The following is a 17,259-nucleotide window of genomic DNA, read 5'->3' as shown; positions in this document are numbered from 1 at the left end:
CACAGGTGAGTAGTCACCAATGGATTTTAAGTCAAAATACATTTTCTTGATGTATGAAGTGATGGTAATCACACCACTGCACAAGCCTCCCAATCAATCGTATGTTCTTTTTTAAAGCCCGTTCTATATCAGGAGTTGTCATTAAGTGCTTATACATGTACCTGGCCTAAACCCCCCAAGAGCAAGCAAAGCATACTGTAGTGGCTAGGGAAAACTGCCTAGAAAGGCAGGAGCCGAGGGGAAAACCTAGAGAGGAGTAACCATTCCTCTTCTGGCTGTGCCTGGTTGAGATTTAAGAGTACACGTGGCCAATTAAGGCCACATTTTTCTTCAAGATGTTTGAGCATGTTAACACACTTTACAGTTTCAGTCAAACTTTATGTAAAAAGTCATTCGGTTAATTTGACAGTCTTTTCATAATGTGTTATGTTGCCTACAGTGTATTTACAATGGATTTCTGGTAGGAGTCATATTGATGGATTTTATTGTTGAGCTTGTCATTGAATAGAATGACAATACAATACAGAGTCCAGCAGTTCCCATTCTAAAATGGTTTGCTGCCAGATTCTACAAGAATAGATTATTGAGACAAAAATGTATTTATTGTCATTCTATGATGATTGCAATGAGTTAAAATAAGGAAATATAGATTTACTGGTAAATGAAAAACCTGTGTAGTCTGTTTGGTGCCTAATAATAAGCCTATAACAGTAATTATATTAAGCCTTATAAACTAAACACAATTTTATTGTCATCATATGATACCCAAACAGATGTCATAATGAGTTATAGACCCAATATGTATTGGTAAAAGTGACATAAAAAGTTAATTATTTTAATTTAGTTTATAAGATTGATGTTTATTATTTGTATTTCGTTAACATTCAACTGACACAGTATGATTATATCAAGATTAGATCGCGCCTTTTTATCTGTCCCAGTCTTGTTTCACACGATAACGTCAAAGATTTTTATAAGTAAACCAAGATAGACCACAGCCCATCGTTTCAAATGGGAACAAACGAGTAGTAAAGGGCAGAACAAGCAAGGAGGTGGGCAGAGCCAAGCACGAGCTAGCGAGACATCAGGGATTGTAACATACTCTGTTTCACGGAAACATGGCTCTCTCTGAATATGCCGTCAGAGTCGGTACAGCCACCTGGAATCCTTGTGCTTTGCGCCGACAGGAATAAACATCTCTCCGGGAAGAAGATTAACGTCTCATGGTGTAATTGTAACAACATACAGGAACTCAAGTCCTTTTGTTCATCTGACCTAGAATTCCTCACAATCAAATGCCGACCATATTATCTCCCAAGGGAATTCTCCTCGGTTATTGTCACAGCCGTGTATATCCCCCTCAGTATAGAGACAAAGTGGAGTCGCAATTCAATGGCTCAGACACGAGACATATGTGGCAGGGTCTACAGACAATCATGAAAAAGGAAAAACAAAAGGAAAACCAGCCATGTCACGGACAACGATGTCTTGCTACCAGACAAACTAAACACATTCTTTGCCCGCTTTGAGGATAATACAGTTGACGGCATCCCTAGCCGCGTCCTCAGAGCATGCGCAGACCAGCTGGCTGGTGTGTTTACGGACATATTCAATCTCTCCCAATCCCAGTCTGCTGTCCACACATGCTTCAAGATGGCCACCATTGTTCCTGTACCCAAGAAGGCAAAGGTAACTGAACTAAATAGTACCCATAGTACCCTCCAAGCTCATCATTAAGCTTGAGGCCCTGGGTCTCAACTCCGCCCTGTGAAATTGGGTCCTGGACTTCCTGACGGGCGGCCCCCAGGTGGTGAAGGTATGAAACAACACCTCCAGTTTGCTGATCCTCAACACTGAGGCCCCACAAGGGTGCATGCTCAGCCCCATCCTGTACTCCCTGTTCACCCAAGACTGCGTGTCCATGCAGGCCTCCAACTCAATTATCAGACAACACAACAGTATAGTGGGCTTGATTACCAACAACAACGAGACAGCCTACAGGGAGGAGGTGAGGGCACTCGAAGTGTGGTGTCAGGAAAACAACCACTCAATCAACATCAACAAAACAATGGAGATGATCGTGAACTTCAGGAAATAGCAGAGGGAGCACACCCCTATCCATATCGACGGGACAGCAGTAGAGAAGGTAGAAAGTTCCTTGGCATACACATCACTGACAAACTGAAATGGTCCACCCACACAGACAGTGTGGTGAAGGAGGCGCAACAACGCCTCTTCAACCTCAGGAGGCTAAAGAAATATGGCTTGTCACCTTAAACCTTCACAAACTTTTACAGATGCACAATTGAGAGCATCCTGTCGGGCTGTATCACCGCCTGGTACCGCAACTGCACCGCCCATGACCGCAAGGCTCCCCAGAGGGTGGTGCGGTCTGCACAACGCATCACCGGGGGCAAACTACCTGCCCTCCAAGACACCTACAGCACCCGATGTCACAGGAAGGCCATAAATATCATTGTAGTGTTTGAGAGATAAGCAGTTATTAGGCACACCTAGTTAAAATGGTGTGCATGTGTACAGTGCGTGATATTGTAAATATGTATCTGATTGGATGCGCATAGTTTTATTGGCAGGACTCATTGGTTGTTGGCCAAGGTATTCAATTGTGTTCCCTTTGAGCGGGTGCAGATGGACTCAGCCTGGAACCGGCTACATAGTATCTACTGTCATCTTGGAAATAAACCTCTTCGTGATGTTAATGCTTTATACTGTTGAGTTTCTCTTTACAATAACTAAAAAGAACCCGCTTCCTTTAACCGGGGATGCAACAATCATCAAGGACAACAACCACCCGAACCACTGCCTGTTCACGCCGCTACCATCCAGAAGGCGAGGTCAGTACAAGTGCATCAAAGCTGGGACCGAGAGACTGAAAAACAGCTTCTATCTCAAGGCCATCAGACTGCTAAACAGCCATCACTAACACAGAGAGGCTGCTGCCTATATACAGACTTGAAATCATTGGCCACTTTAATAAATGGATCACTAGTCACTTTAATAATGCCACTTTAAAAATGTTTTCATATCTTGCATCACTCATCTCATATGTATATACTGTATTTTATAACATATTTTGCATATTGCCTATGCCACTCTCTCATTGCTCATCCATATATTTATATGTATATATTCTTATTCCATTCCTTAGATTTGTGTGTATTAGGTAGTTGTTGTGGAATTGTTAGATTATACTGTTGAAGTCGGAAGTTTACATACAGTACACTTAGGTTGGAGTCATTAAAACTATATATAGTTTTAGCAAGTCGGTTAGGACATCTACTTTGTGCATGCCACAAGTACTTTTTCCAACAATTGTTTACAGACAGATTATTTCACTTATAATTCACTGTATCACTATTCCAGTGGGTCAGAAGTTCACATACGTTAAGTTGACTGTGCTTTTAAACAGCTTGGGAAATTCCAGAAAATGATGTCATGGCTTTAGAAGCTTCTGATAGGCTAATTGACAACATTTGAGTCAATTGGAGGTGTACCTGTGAATGTATAACACGCCTACCTTCAAACTCAGTTCCTCTTTGCTTGACATCATGGGAAAATCAAAAGAAATCAGACAAGACCTCAGAAAAATAAATTGTCGACCTCCACAAATCTGGATCATCCTTGGGAGCAATTTCCAAATGCCTGAAGGTACCAGGTTCATCTGTACAAACAATAGTACGCAAATATAAACACCATGGGACCACACAGCCATCATACCGCTCAGGAAGGAGACATGTTCTGTGTCCTAGAGATGAACGTACTTTGGTGTGAAAAGTGCAAATCAATCCCTGAACAACAGCAAAGGACCTTGTGAAGATGCTAGAGGAAACAGGTACAAAAGTATCTATATTCACAGTAAAACGAGTCCTATATCAACATAACCTGAAAGGCCGCTCAGCAAGGAAGAAACCACTGCTCCAAAACTGCCATAAAAATACCAGACTACGGTTTGCAACTGCACGTGGGGACAATGATCGTACTTTTTGGAGAAATGTCCTCTGGTCTGATGAAACAAAAATAGAATTGTTTGGCCATAATGACCATTGTTATGTTTGGAGGAAAAAGGGGGAGGCTTGCAAGTCGAAGAACACCATCCCAACCGTGAAGCACGGGGGTGGCAGCATCATGTGGTGGAGGTGCTTTCCTGCAGGAGGGACTGGTGCACTTCACAACTTCACAAAACTTCACACAATAGATGGCATCATGAGGAAGGGCAATTATGTGGATATTTTGAAGCAACATCTCAAGACATCAGTCAGGAAGTTAAAGCTTGGTCGCAAATGGGTCTTCCAAATGGACAATGACCCCAAGCATACTTCCAAAGTTGTGGCAAAATGGTTTAAGGACAACAAAGTCAAGGTATTAGAGTGGTCATCACAAAACCATGACCTCAGTCTTATAGAAAATTTGTGGGCAGAACTGAAAAAGTGTGTGCGAGCAAGGGGGCCTACAAACCTGACTCAATTACACCAGCTCTGTCAGGAGGAATGGGCCAAAATTCACCCAATTTATTGTGGGAAGCTTGTGGAAGGCTACCCGAAACATTCGCCCCATGTTCAACAATTTAAAGGCAATGCTACCAAATACTAATTGAGTGTATGTAAACTTCTGACCCACTGGGAATGTGATGAAAGAAATAAAAGCTGAAATAAATAATTCTCGCTACTATTATTCTGACATTTCACATTCTTCAAATAAAGTGGTGATCCTAACTGACCTAAGACAGGGAATTTTTACGAGGAATAAATGTCAGGAATTGTGAAAAACTGAGTTGAAATGTACTTGACTAAGGTGTATGTAAACTTCCGACTTCAACTGTATGTTAGATATTGCTGCACTTTCAGAACTAGAAGCACTAGCATTTCACTACACTCACAATAACATATGCTAACCATGTGTATGTGACCAATAACATTTTATTTGAGATACTATTGGTGCATTGTAGCATATATTTGCATATTTCCGTTATGGAACGCCTACTCTGTGATGTGCGAGTGTGCAATAACTCAATTCGCATTTGTACTCCTTCGAAACAATGCACTTTTTAAAAACCTTTAGTGAAGGGAAAGTCTACAAAAATTAGTCCACCCTGTTCGTAACAGATTCTAGTTTAGGGAACAGACTACTGTATTGAGATGAAATGTTTCATCGATATAAACATTTGCAGAATATCGGGCCAAATACACTTGGCTTCCTCTCACTACCATATTTGGTAGTGGGTGGAAACGCCAAGCAGATGCTTCACATTTGTACATTCGGTGAAATATCTGTCTCATTGTTCTATTTGTGATAACATCCTCCCAGGCTGGCCGGAGGTGACACACGGTCAGGAACACAGCTCATTAAGGAACACAGCTCATTCAAAACCGTAACCAATCACAGAGAAACCGTCCAACGCCTGATCCTCCCATCAGTGCTCCCTATCCTCCCACTTCTCTCGACACGCCCATTGAAAGGGTCACTCTGGAGATGCAGCTACCTTCACTTGCTGAATATACCAAATATGTTTTATAAATAAGCCAAGATAGACAACAGCCTGTCGTTTACAATGGGAACAAATTAGTCATAGTAGGCAGAAAAAGCAAGGAGGTGGGTAGAACCAAGCACCAGCTAGCATTTATCTGCATATTTCAGTTAGGGAACGCCTACTCTGTGAAGTGCGCCTGTGCAATAACTCAATTCGCCTTTGCACTCATTTCAAACAACGCGAATTTTTAAGCCTTTTGCAAAGGGTACAGTCTACAAAACTTGGTCCACTCTGTTCATGACAGATATTCGTTTTGGGAACAGAAAACTGTATTTAAATCAAATGTTTAATCGATGAGAAAATGTGCATAATGTCGGGCAAAATCCATCTCGTTCCATCTTCTCCTACTGCCGGCCAGTGGGCTTCCAGTCACTACCATATTAGTAAGTGGAAACGCCAAGCGGATGCTTCACATTTATATATCCGGTGAAATATCTGTCTCAAACTTCTATCTGTGACTCTTCTGCATATTGTGAGAGGCGGGACTTCCCTTCGTTTACGGATAGAGGTTTAGGTGAGAACGCAGAAGGGATCGTTACTGTATCAACTATTGATAGGCCTATCACAGGTTTATGTGAAAGCCTCAGTACAGTAGCACAACTACTAGGATACAATGACGCGGCGAGGGACATAGTAGCCCACATCGGCGATGCTAACCTGAAACGTCTTGTGCAACTCTAACCTGTGAACATGTCTGATGTCAACAAGACTATCCAGAAATGGCACGCGAGTTTCAGAAAAGGCACGGACTTTGATTCGTGGGGACAATTAGTAGAGGCCATAGATGAGTACCAAATGTAAGTTGCATCACCTGTCACAGTGGTTAGAAGAATGACAAGAATGCGAAAGGATGGTTGCATCTTACTATCTATTCAAGATAATGTTTGCACTGCTCATCTCGAAATATGTAGTAAAATATATCATTATTGTTTTCATGAAGTATCACGAAAGCCAGCAAATCTAAAAACCATCAGCAATAGAAAGCCATTGCATGATCTTTGATGTGGTGTAACTGTAACTATTCTCTCTTGGCGTTACATTGTCCCAAAGATGGGAAGTCAATTTGCATCTGTTACAATGTTGCTATCATATTAGTTTATAAATCACAATTAGAATTTGGGCTGATGTATTCTGAAAATGCAATTTATATGTCAGATCAAGACAGTCATATGGGCATTGGGATATTATCTGCCACACCCTCCTATTCTTATGGGTGGAGCTCTGATCTGTGGATGTGTCATAGGCTGCTGCTAATGAACAAAAACAAATGAGGATATATTCAAGACAATATTAAATAAGTTTATCTTAAAATAGTATACTGTATTACACAGGAATGACAATCATGATAATTTTGAGGCTACTGTACCTCTTCTCTTGGCCCAGGAGGGGGCATGAGAACAATGCATTTTATTATTTTATTGCCACAACACCCATTCTTAGATGCCTTCAACGATGACTAGCGCTGTAGGTTACAACAATTTTTACTCAGCATATTTGTTAACATAGTGTTTCCATATTTTGGGAACTATTATTTTAACTTGATTAAGAATATGCATTTAATTGATGTTTCTATTCATTTATATGTATATAGACTGGCAAGGCAGCTGCAGAAAGAGGTACAGTCAACAAACCCATCTGACTTCACAGAGGACCAGAAGGTACATACTTTTCTCAGACTAATTTCAACACCTGGTGATTTAATGAATACTTATATTCAACACTGGGTGAATTAATGACTACGTATAGGCTTAGGCTACCTCAACCTCACTTTCTTCTATCTCACTATGCCTTCTTTTTATAGCTGAAAGATACCGTTTTTCATCACAACATATTTATTAACAGAAAAAGGTTTGACATTCAGTGGTAGCCTAATTATGTGAGGAAACCTGATTATTTATTTATTTTTTTAGAAAACATTAGGGAAGTTTGCAACATGCCTGGAGATGAGAAGCTCTGCCTTGCAGGTTTGTACCTCTGATTACCTAATACTTATTGTTTTATAGGAAAAGACCACTAAATGAATGCTCTCTTTCTACCTATTCATCAGTGTTGAACTGTCTATAGGCGAGGTGATGAATACATCCAATACCAATCTGTGATGTCAAATCAAATTACATTTTATCTGTCACATGCCCCGAATACAACAGGTGTTGTATGCATTTCACTACAAGCCCTTAACCAACAATGCAGTTTTAAGAACAAAATACAACAACAAAAAAAGAAATAAAAGTAACAAATAATTAAAGAGCAGCAGTGAAATAACAATAGCGAGGCTATATACAGGGGGTACCGGTACAGAGTCAGTGTGCGGGACCACCGGTTAGTCGAGGTAATTGAGGTAATATGTACATGTAGGTAGAGTTATTAAAGTGACTATGCATAGATAATAAACAGAGGGTAGCAGCAGCGTAAAAGAGGGGTGGGGGCAATGCAAATAGTCTGGGTAGCCATTTGATTAGATGTTCAGGAGTCTTATGGCTTGGGGGTAGAAGCTGTTTAGAAACCTCTTGTACCTAGACTTGGTGCTCCGGTACCGCTTGCCGTGCGGTAGCAGAGAGAACAGTCTATGACTAGGGTGGCTGGAGTCTTTGACAATTTATAGGACTTTCCTCTGACACCATCTGGTATAAGAGGTCCTGGATGGCAGGAAGCTTGGCCTTACGCACTTCCCTCTGTAGTGCCTTGCGGTCGGAGGCCGAACTGTTGCCATACAAGGCAGTGATGCAACCAGTCAGGATGCTCTCGATGGTGTAGCTGTCGAAACTTTTCAGGATCTGAGGACCCATGCCAAATCTTTTCAGTCTCCTGAGGGGGAATAGGTTTTGTCGTGCCCTCTTCACGACTATCTTGGTGTGCTTGGACCATGTTAGTTTGTTGGTGATGTGGACACCAAGGAGCTTGAAGCTCTCAACCTGCACCACTACAGCCCCGTCGATGAGAATGGGGGTGTGTTCGGTCCTCCTTTTCCTGTAGTCCACATTCATCTCCTTTGTCTTGAGTATTCATCTAATTAAGTGTGTATGTGGACATGTTCCGGCTCGCCAGCCAATTATCATATTGATGAAAATCCAGTGTCTGTGTTATGACTAACATACATGATGTTACACTCATTCTGTTTTTTTTATGATTTCTAATTCTAAACCTTCTATGATATGCATTTAACTCTGTAACACAACCTTGTCAGTGAATCACAGGAAGATTTTGTCAGAGTTGTCAGATGTTCCAAGGCTGTGACAATTGGCTCCAAAATGTATTCACGTCTTCAGCAAATTCTTGAACATTTCAGAATTTTCCATCGTCTTTTGCTCCTTTAGTGCACACAATCTCAGGAGGAGTTCAAGTTGGAAGATCTGAAGAAACTGGAAATTAGTATGTATACTAGGAAGAATATGATATCGTCAACATCTTTATTCATCATTAGTTGAATGTTTTGGCAATGAAATGTGTTAATTGTACTTTTCTCTCAACAGTTATTAAGAGTATTTTGACGTATAACAAAGATTTTCCTTTTGATGTGCAGCCAGTGCCCTTGAGGTAAATGAAGATCGATGAACCATCACAATGCAGGCCACTTATTGTCGTACCCAATGTAAATACAGACAAAACCAGAAGTTTTTTGTTTAAGTACACAATAATCAGAACAAATCAGAGCAAATTATGGAGTAAAGCAAACGGTATTACAAAAATTCAACAATGGCTTCCCCATCTGAATGACCTAATCTAATCTCCTAACAACATGCTGAGCCTGTAAATATTCAAAACAAGTAATCTAATGAATGAAATCTTACATTAAGGAGAATCCTTGCCCCAGGGGAGGAGGAGAACTTGGAGGTGGAAGAAGAGGAGGATGCTGCTACAGGAGCAGGCTCCCCAGAGTCCTTTCCCAACAGAGTACCAGGTAAGTACTCACAAAGTACTTGCAGAGTACTCAACAAATACTGTGTTTTATTTGTAATCTATGGTGTATATAGAGCATTCATAATCATTGGTCACTATTCTGAATCTGTTGACTATGTAATTTTGCCATGGTTATTTCTTTTGGCTTTGTGGCTCTGTTTTGAGTGCCTTTGTGATTGCTGTCTCCTCTGTTCCCTGTCTCTCTGCATGGCTTCGTCGCTCTGTCCTCACTGCCTGCTCCATTCACAGTTTTGCAAGGTATGGTTTGGTTGAGAAGTAAGGGGCTGGTATGGGTCTGAATGGGTCTATGTCTTTTTATAGTTTTGTCGTAGCATGAATATGATTGCCTACTAATGGACAGTTTGTTATTATCAAAAACTCTATCCTACTACTACTAGATAGCTTTAGTTGTTGAATCTACTTTTCAATGTCTTTTTTTTATAATCGTTCACCAAAACGTGTATGTCATCTTAGCCTTATCTGTTAGTCAGTCTACAACTTCTTCTGCTGCCTATTATTACATAAGTAAAATACTGCTGACAGTAATGACTTGAACAAGGATCTGTAAGTATAAACACTGGTTACATCCCAAATGACACCCTATTCCCTATGCAGTACAATACGGGTCCTGGTCAAAAGTAGTGCACTATAGTAGTGCACTTGTCCCCCTTGCCCATTTTAAACATTTATTGTAGGATTTTTATTTTTGTATTGCTTGTAACTGCTTCGGGTAATGCAAATTCTTGTGCTGTTAGGAGAATAACCTATGTGTAAATGTAACAATCTGCTGCTGTATTTTTTTGTGTTATGTGATTGTTTTGTTTGTCTTGTGTAGTTTCTTAATCATTGTACATAAACTGTATGTGTAAACACGTATACGCAGGGCCCAGCTGTAAAAGAGACCTTGGTCCTTGTTGAAATAAAGGTATAATAAAATAATAATATAGGGAGTAGGGTTCCATTTGGGACGTTACCATTATCTTGATTTCAGCTGCATTAGTTGTGGGAATGTTTTCTGCAATTATTGTATCTTTAGAAAGTTACAGCTTTTATGTCTCCAACAGGTACATTGTTGCCACGGTTACCCTCAGAGCCCAGGATGTCGCTGCTCACAATAAAGATTGACAAGATTGGGCTGAAAGATGCAGGGCAATGCATTGATCCCTACATGACAGTTAGTGTGAAAGGTACTATATGTAGGCTACATTGTTTACATTGCTGAGATGAGTTGCTTACCTTCACATCTGAAATGTGGCTCAGTTGGTAGAGCATGGTGTTTGCAACGCCAGGGTTGTGGGTTTGATTCCCACGGGGGACCAGTACTGAAATAATTTTTTTTAATGAAATGTATGCATTCACTACTGTAAGTCGCTCTGGATAAGAGCGTCTGCTAAATGACTAAAATGTAAATGGTAAGGTCTGAAACAGTGATAATCTAGAAAAATGTTAAAATAATTATCTCTGTTGAGTTGACACTTGACAGTACATTTTTTTTTAAATATAATTTATTCCTGCAGAACAGCCCAAGTGAATCTGAACATTTTGTTTCCCAACAGATTTGAGTGGCATTGATTTGAACCCAGTGCAAGACACACCTGTGGCTACCCGAAAGGAGGACACATACATTCACTTCAGCGTAGACATCGAGATCCAGAGACATATCGAGAGACTACCAAAAGGTAGTCAAACGTTCTATTTCTACTGAATTAGTAGTGGGGCCTCTATTTAGCTAGTATCATGTAATATTAAGCTAATACAGTGTCAGTTTATGTTCAAATCCTTGCAGAGGGATTGGGCAGACAATTGTTAATCCTGAATTTTGTTCATGTTCCAGGGGCAGCAATTTTCTTTGAGTTCAAGCACTATAAACCCAAGAAGGGGTTTACCAGCACAAAATGTTTTGCCTTCATGGAAATGGATGAGATCAAACCTGGTCCCATTGTGATCGAGTTGTGAGTGTCACATTTTGTGTTTTCCAGATTAACTTTCTTTAAATGTATTCACTATTTTATTTTAAGATAAAAATACATCAAATTTGCTAACTATTTATTTTGAGAATCTCAGATTTCAGCTATTTTTCTGGGGGGTTCGGGTTCAGTCTGCCCTTTGAATATACAGTTTGAATTATTCACTTATGTATGCTATCGGATGTCAGGTACAAGAAGCCTACTGACTTCAAGAGGAAGAAGCTCCAGCTCCTGACCAAGAAGCCACTCTATCTCCACCTCCACCAGACGTTGCACAAAGATTAATAACCGAGGTCACTGAGTAGAGCACATCAAGAAAGCAGAAGCGCCACAGAATTCCACTGTAGTCATCAGACATCCAGCGAAGTTTGGTGTACCGACTCCCTATCCGCCTTCACTCACATCAGCAATACTAAACCCAGCAGGCCCAAATGCCACAACCTCAACTCTGTGATAGGACGGCCCTGGATGACATATATTAACTACAGGGGTGACAACACACTACTGTATAATGCTGCTTTCGTAACCAAGTGGGAGGTGGGAATTTACCAGTTGTGAAGTCGTAAATACCAGTTGGATGCATTCACGTGCTTTGAACTTGTTGAGAAAAGATAATTTGGCTAATGGCCAAAAGCTGCCTAAACCATAAACTAAAAGCTATCATGCTGGTAAACAAATGAGTGTTAAAAAAACATATTAAAATAGCTTTTTATAAATAATGTTTTGTTGCATTTAATTGCAGAAAAATGCTGTCCAGGTCATTTCCTAAGTAGGTGACGTCAGAGGTCAGCATGTGGGAGAAGTGGGAGCTCAGGATGATGTATGAGTTTCCTACTAGTAATTACCAGTTGGAGGGCCTTTTCCCAGTTGTATATGGTAAATTCCCACTTGGTTACAAACGCAGCATTTGACCCCTCTGGTGCCAATTAGCGATCACTTTTTTCTCCTCTCTGCCTGACGCTCAATGGAAAAGAAGAGTTGAGTTAGCAATTGGTACTGTATGCCAAACAACCAGCAGAAAAACAACCAGCCTCGTCTTTAGTCTTCCTCTGCCTTTCCCTTTGGGGATGAAAGAGGATCAACATGGTTAAAGGTGCTCAAGCGGTGTATTGATGATGTCATATCCTGGTGCCAATTTCAAATGGGCACAATGAGATATTTTGACACTGCCACAGTGAAAATATATAACTGCCCTGTTCATTTACTTACATCCTTATCACTGATTTGGCATTATTTAATAGGTAAAAGTAATATATTGGGATATTTTCTTTCTTTTTTTTTAGCATTCAAAAAGGATTCTGAGATGCTATGATGTCATCCTGTTATAAAAGGAGTTGAAAAGGATGCTGCATGTAACTGAAGTTGACTTTTACCTTTGTTTTGAATGCTGTTCCCATCAAGGCCACAATGGCTAACCACTATTTAAACATTGTCTCCATTTTATTAATATTTAGATTTTTTTTGTTGTAATGGCACTAACTGAATACACTTATGGTGCTTTCAAGACAACTGGGAACTCATCATGACGTCAGTGATCTTCGGGTCGGAAAGTCAGAGCTCTAGAAAAGTGCCAGAGTTCCCGACTTGGAATTCCGAGTTGGATGACTGTTAAAAGGTTTCTCCCAGTCGGAGCTTGTTTTTTCCCCCAGAGTTCCTGGTTGTCTTGAACACACTGAAGTCTGAGATTTCTGAGTTCCCAGTTGTTTTGAACACGGCATTAAGAGACACTAATCAGTGCATATTATTGTGTGTGCTGTCCGACAGGGTTGACGATTGTCAAAATAGTGTTGTGCTTTTGGTAACAGGTTGTGAGAAAATGAACATTTATCATTGGAATGACAATTTACACTGCTTTCATTTTTAATAAACAAAATGCTGTTTGAATAGTGGTCCTTCTTTACACTTACTAAAGGAGCAAAACCTAACATGTCAAATTTTCACTGGGCTTGTTTGACATTGCAGGTGACTGCTGTCTGATATACAAATGACCTTGCATCATAAAATAAACTACTCATTATTCGTAGATCAGTTAGTCACAATGAATCACATATTTGATGCTCACTAACATAGCCACTGTCACTCAAGACTAGCAAAGGCTTTGCAGGAGTGCCCATAGTAATTACCAGAATTACCCACTTAACCATCTGTTTATTCCTGATTTATTACTGTAGCTGTTATTGTTAGCATATACAAAGAGAACAAATTCAAGTGTTGGGTGTCAACAGAAAATCCACTTAGTCATGATTAACTTTCAGTAACTCCATTTATGGCGTCACATACTGTAGAAATGTACAATGTCAATTCAGACCTGGAACAATGTGAAAAACGTGATAAACCCTGTTCATTCTACCTGCACTGTTACTGTAGACTAGAGCAGGGTTTCTCAAACTTATAACATTCCAGATATGCCAATAATCAGTCAAGTGCTTTGGTAGCAGTAAATATTGTCGGTGGGTACAAATAAACATTCTGGGACCTACAGAGAGTTAAACATTTCTAACCAAAGCATGCAAAGATATACATTTAATGCAAATAGTCTTTAGTCACATGCCAAAAAAATTGGTTATTTTATTTTTATTGAAAATAAATAGAAAAATGTGATGCATCCCTGATGTAACATAAGAACAAAAAAAGAAACAAATGTGAAGGTAATATGACAGGTGTTCAGTTAGTGGGTGATTACTTATGCATCTTATTACTTATATGTAATACAGCTACCCACACAAAACAAAATGCACTGTCAGACATTTCCTTTCAAACTAAAAAGGATTGCAAAAGTTGTCATATGCTTCATATGAACAATAGATAACTGCAGTACCTTTTACCAGTTTTATTAATAAAATATCCTAAGAACAGTAAATACATCTTTGACTTTCAACTTACAACTTTCCTTTTCAGTTCATTCTGAAGAGAGTTTTGGGAAGAGTTAAGATATGGTACTTCTGAAATGATCGATCAAGCAACCCAAAAGCTTGGGGTCCATTTATTTTTAATAATTTCCACAGGAAACCATGATAACATTGTGAAATTAATACAAAAATCAACATAATACCCTTTTAAAAACTGAAAATCCTCAGTCATACAATAGAAATGTTATTGCACAATAGGACTTCTTGCAGAGTAACAAGCCTCAGTACTACTCCTCTTCAAGTCATTATTACATTTCAGACAAAACATAAGACATTGATTTTCTGATGCTTTAATAGGAACACTAACTTTTTAGATACTTCTGTTGTTTGCAAGTATATCATATGATATTTTCAGCCAATTAAAAACAAAAAGGAAAAAAATAAAGAGATGAATCGTGGTTGATTAGATGTAGCTGGGTCGCTAACGTTTGGTAGGTGTCTAAGGCTCTGCCATGGCAGAGCTGACTGAGTCCTGGGGGGCAGCTGTTGCCTGCTGGGAGCTGTAGCCTTGCCCCTGGCCCTGGGGGCCCACTGAAGAGTCATGGCCATGTGGGACCTGTGGCTGCACAGGGAAGTCTCTGGGGCCGACATGAGGAGAGTATGGGGCCACCCCAGGGGGCAGGTGTCGGAGTGGGATGGAGTGATCAAGTGGTCCATATGGGGGTCCCATGGGTCGGGCCATAGGAGGGCTGCCGGAAACACCTAGGTAGAAGGAAAAATGAACATACAAATATAAACACTGTAGTACCAACATAACAATGGCATTGCTAACCACAACTGAAATACTAATAGCAAAGACTCAACTTGAGATAAAAGCTGGGGGCCAGAATTCACCACCTACCGAATGGGGGGAGGCACAGGTCCATAGTGAGGAGGTGGAGGAAGGTACCGGTTGTGTGGGGAAGGGGGACCGTGAGCACCAGGAGGTGGAGGCCGATGTCCGGGTGGTATCATGGGACGAGGCGGGTGTCCGTTAGGTGGTGGGGGTCCAGGAGGCATCATGCCTGAGTGTCCGTTGTCTGGTCTGTACACGGGAGGCATGAAGGGTGGGGGAGGAGGGATGTGGTGGGGTCCGGGAAGGGGACGGTAGCAGAGTCCGGAGGGATGGCTGATGACTGGTCTGAGGGGGCTAGGGCTTGAGTCGGGGGGGGAGCTGATGGGTGAGACCAGCAGGGAGCCAGGACCCGGAGGTCGAGTGTTCCGGAGGAACAACAACAAACAAAAAAAATATTAAAACAAAGATTAGCAATAGGGCCATTGTGCTTTTAGCCCTGTTGCTGGCACCAACAATGACAGGCCCTTTCATCTGATTCAAACAGTTTCATTAGGTTAGAACATAAACAATTATGCACTGGTGAGAAAGACAACAACATCCCACAATAATAAGTCAAGTTACACAGTCCCACAAGAATCACACGACCAAGTTCCACACACTGATTCAGAATCAGGACCGTTTCCACAAAGCATTAACCTCAAACAAACAGCTTTAAATGATAACACATTTGAGATATCCATCATGTAGTTGTGCTGAAGTTATGGCTTTGTAGAACAGTGTCACCAATTCATTCATTGGGGGTCAGACGGAGGGTGGGTGTCGTAATGTAGGGAAAATATAAAGGAGCTTACAGACGGGCCACGAGAAGCGGAAAAGGTCTTCAGACTTCAATGGGAGTAGGGCGGCAAACCGCAAGCAGTTTTACAAGTGGCGCCGTTCGTGGCACTCACTCCAGTGAGCGGTGGCGCTGGCTCTACGCTCAAGGCTTCAAAATATGCATGGTTGACCAATGAGCAGAGTTCATCTCGCCAACCAACCAATGTTTTAATCACAACCTTTGAGCTGACAACAACTGGGACCGCTGGCATCTACACACGGTAGGCAGAAATGTTGAGTTCACCGCAGCCCGTCTGTAAGCTCCTTAAAACAAGCAACCACGCATGTCAGAATCCAGCCAGCAATGTTAAGTCTGACAACCCTGTGAAGCCACTACCCAGCTGACTGCCACTCCAGCCACTGATCCACGGCTGGGGTAAGCATGCTCACACATCCGCATCCCTGCCACCGCTGCCTCGAACATAATACTCACTGCCTCTGGGTTCTCTGTGGAGGCCTGGGCCTCAGCCTGTGACTCTAGTGGAGCGGTCTGCTTTAGTGCAAACACACCCACATGATGGAGGAACAGGGGGGAAGATGCACATAAGACCGTAAGGACTCAAGGTGTTTCATTGAAACTTCATCTCTAGTTCCATGTCACTTTTTCCCTCCTGGCATGTTACGTAATAAGGAAATAAATAACCTGTGGACATTGTCTCAAATTGACTGAAACTTACCGAGCTGCCCAGATTGCTTGGTGAGGATGTACGTGGGGCCAAGGTGTCTGTGGAGGAACAAAGGGCAGAATGATTAGAGGAGATTTAGGATAAAGGGCTCGATAAGGGAATAATACCACATCAACCCTCATTGACAAGAAATACAATCCCTACCAGGTCTAGCAGCCACTGGGTGTTTGTGGTTAGGAGGGTAACGGCCTTGAGGGTCAGAGTGAGGTCGTGGTCCTGTTGGACAATATACACGGTGATACATCAACGTAAAACCCTGCAATATTCTCTAATCTTCTTGAGTGCTAACCTTGGCTCTCCTGGTTGTCATTAGGCACCTGACTCTTGACCACGTTACTGGTTCCCGCTACCATCTATTTATAGCAAGGTCTGGTCTATTTGCAGTCCGAGGAAAATGTTTGGTCATGTCATGGTAGGATATTATTCTTCCAGAACTAGAAGTACCAGTACCAGAATATTTGAGATTCTTCAAAGAAGCCACCCTTTGCCTTGATGACAGCTTTGCACACTTTTGGCATTCTCTCAACCAGCTTCATGAGGTAGTCACCTGGAATGCATTTCAATTAACAGGTGTGCCTTGTTAAAAGTTCATTTGTGGAAT

At 41.2% G+C, this 17,259-nt stretch overlaps 1 protein-coding gene across 5 annotated transcripts; it reads left to right on the top strand.

Annotated features, from left to right (window-relative positions):
* The first annotated feature begins 6,010 nt into the window (after positions 1 to 6,010).
* aida (axin interactor, dorsalization associated) lies at positions 6,011 to 13,296 on the top strand. 5 transcript variants are annotated; one of them, XM_014204692.2, is made up of 11 exons: positions 6,011 to 6,345; positions 7,140 to 7,206; positions 7,459 to 7,512; positions 8,863 to 8,917; positions 9,019 to 9,082; positions 9,346 to 9,446; positions 9,695 to 9,703; positions 10,510 to 10,632; positions 11,002 to 11,124; positions 11,280 to 11,397; positions 11,601 to 13,296. In XM_014204692.2, exons 1-11 carry the CDS (start codon positions 6,239 to 6,241, stop codon positions 11,695 to 11,697), a joined length of 918 nt encoding a protein of 305 aa, XP_014060167.1. In that variant the 5' UTR covers positions 6,011 to 6,238; the 3' UTR covers positions 11,698 to 13,296. The 5 variants fall into 5 exon arrangements, with proteins under 5 accessions (XP_014060167.1, XP_045576645.1, XP_014060169.1 ...); XM_014204691.2 differs by having other exon boundaries at positions 6,012 to 6,345; positions 9,343 to 9,446; XM_045720689.1 differs by lacking the exon at positions 7,459 to 7,512 and having other exon boundaries at positions 9,343 to 9,446.
* The last annotated feature ends 3,963 nt before the right edge of the window (positions 13,297 to 17,259 follow it).

Source organism: Salmo salar, chromosome ssa06 (assembly GCF_905237065.1).
Source record: "Salmo salar chromosome ssa06, Ssal_v3.1, whole genome shotgun sequence".
Classification (NCBI taxonomy): Eukaryota; Metazoa; Chordata; class Actinopteri; order Salmoniformes; family Salmonidae; genus Salmo; species Salmo salar.
Note: the sequence above shows the minus strand (reverse complement) of the source record. Positions and strands in the feature narration are given on the sequence as shown.

What these genes read in the sequence shown, in the direction of transcription:
- aida (XM_014204691.2), top strand. Translation starts at nt 6,239, where the DNA reads ATGTCTGATGTCAACAAGACTATCCAGAAATGGCACGCGAGTTTCAGA. An exon ending in ACTTCACAGAGGACCAGAAG is followed by an intron (nt 7,207 to 7,458) that starts GTACATACTTTT and finishes TTATTTTTTTAG; the next exon opens with AAAACATTAGGGAAGTTTGC. An exon ending in TCTGAAGAAACTGGAAATTA is followed by an intron (nt 8,918 to 9,018) that starts GTATGTATACTA and finishes TTCTCTCAACAG; the next exon opens with TTATTAAGAGTATTTTGACG.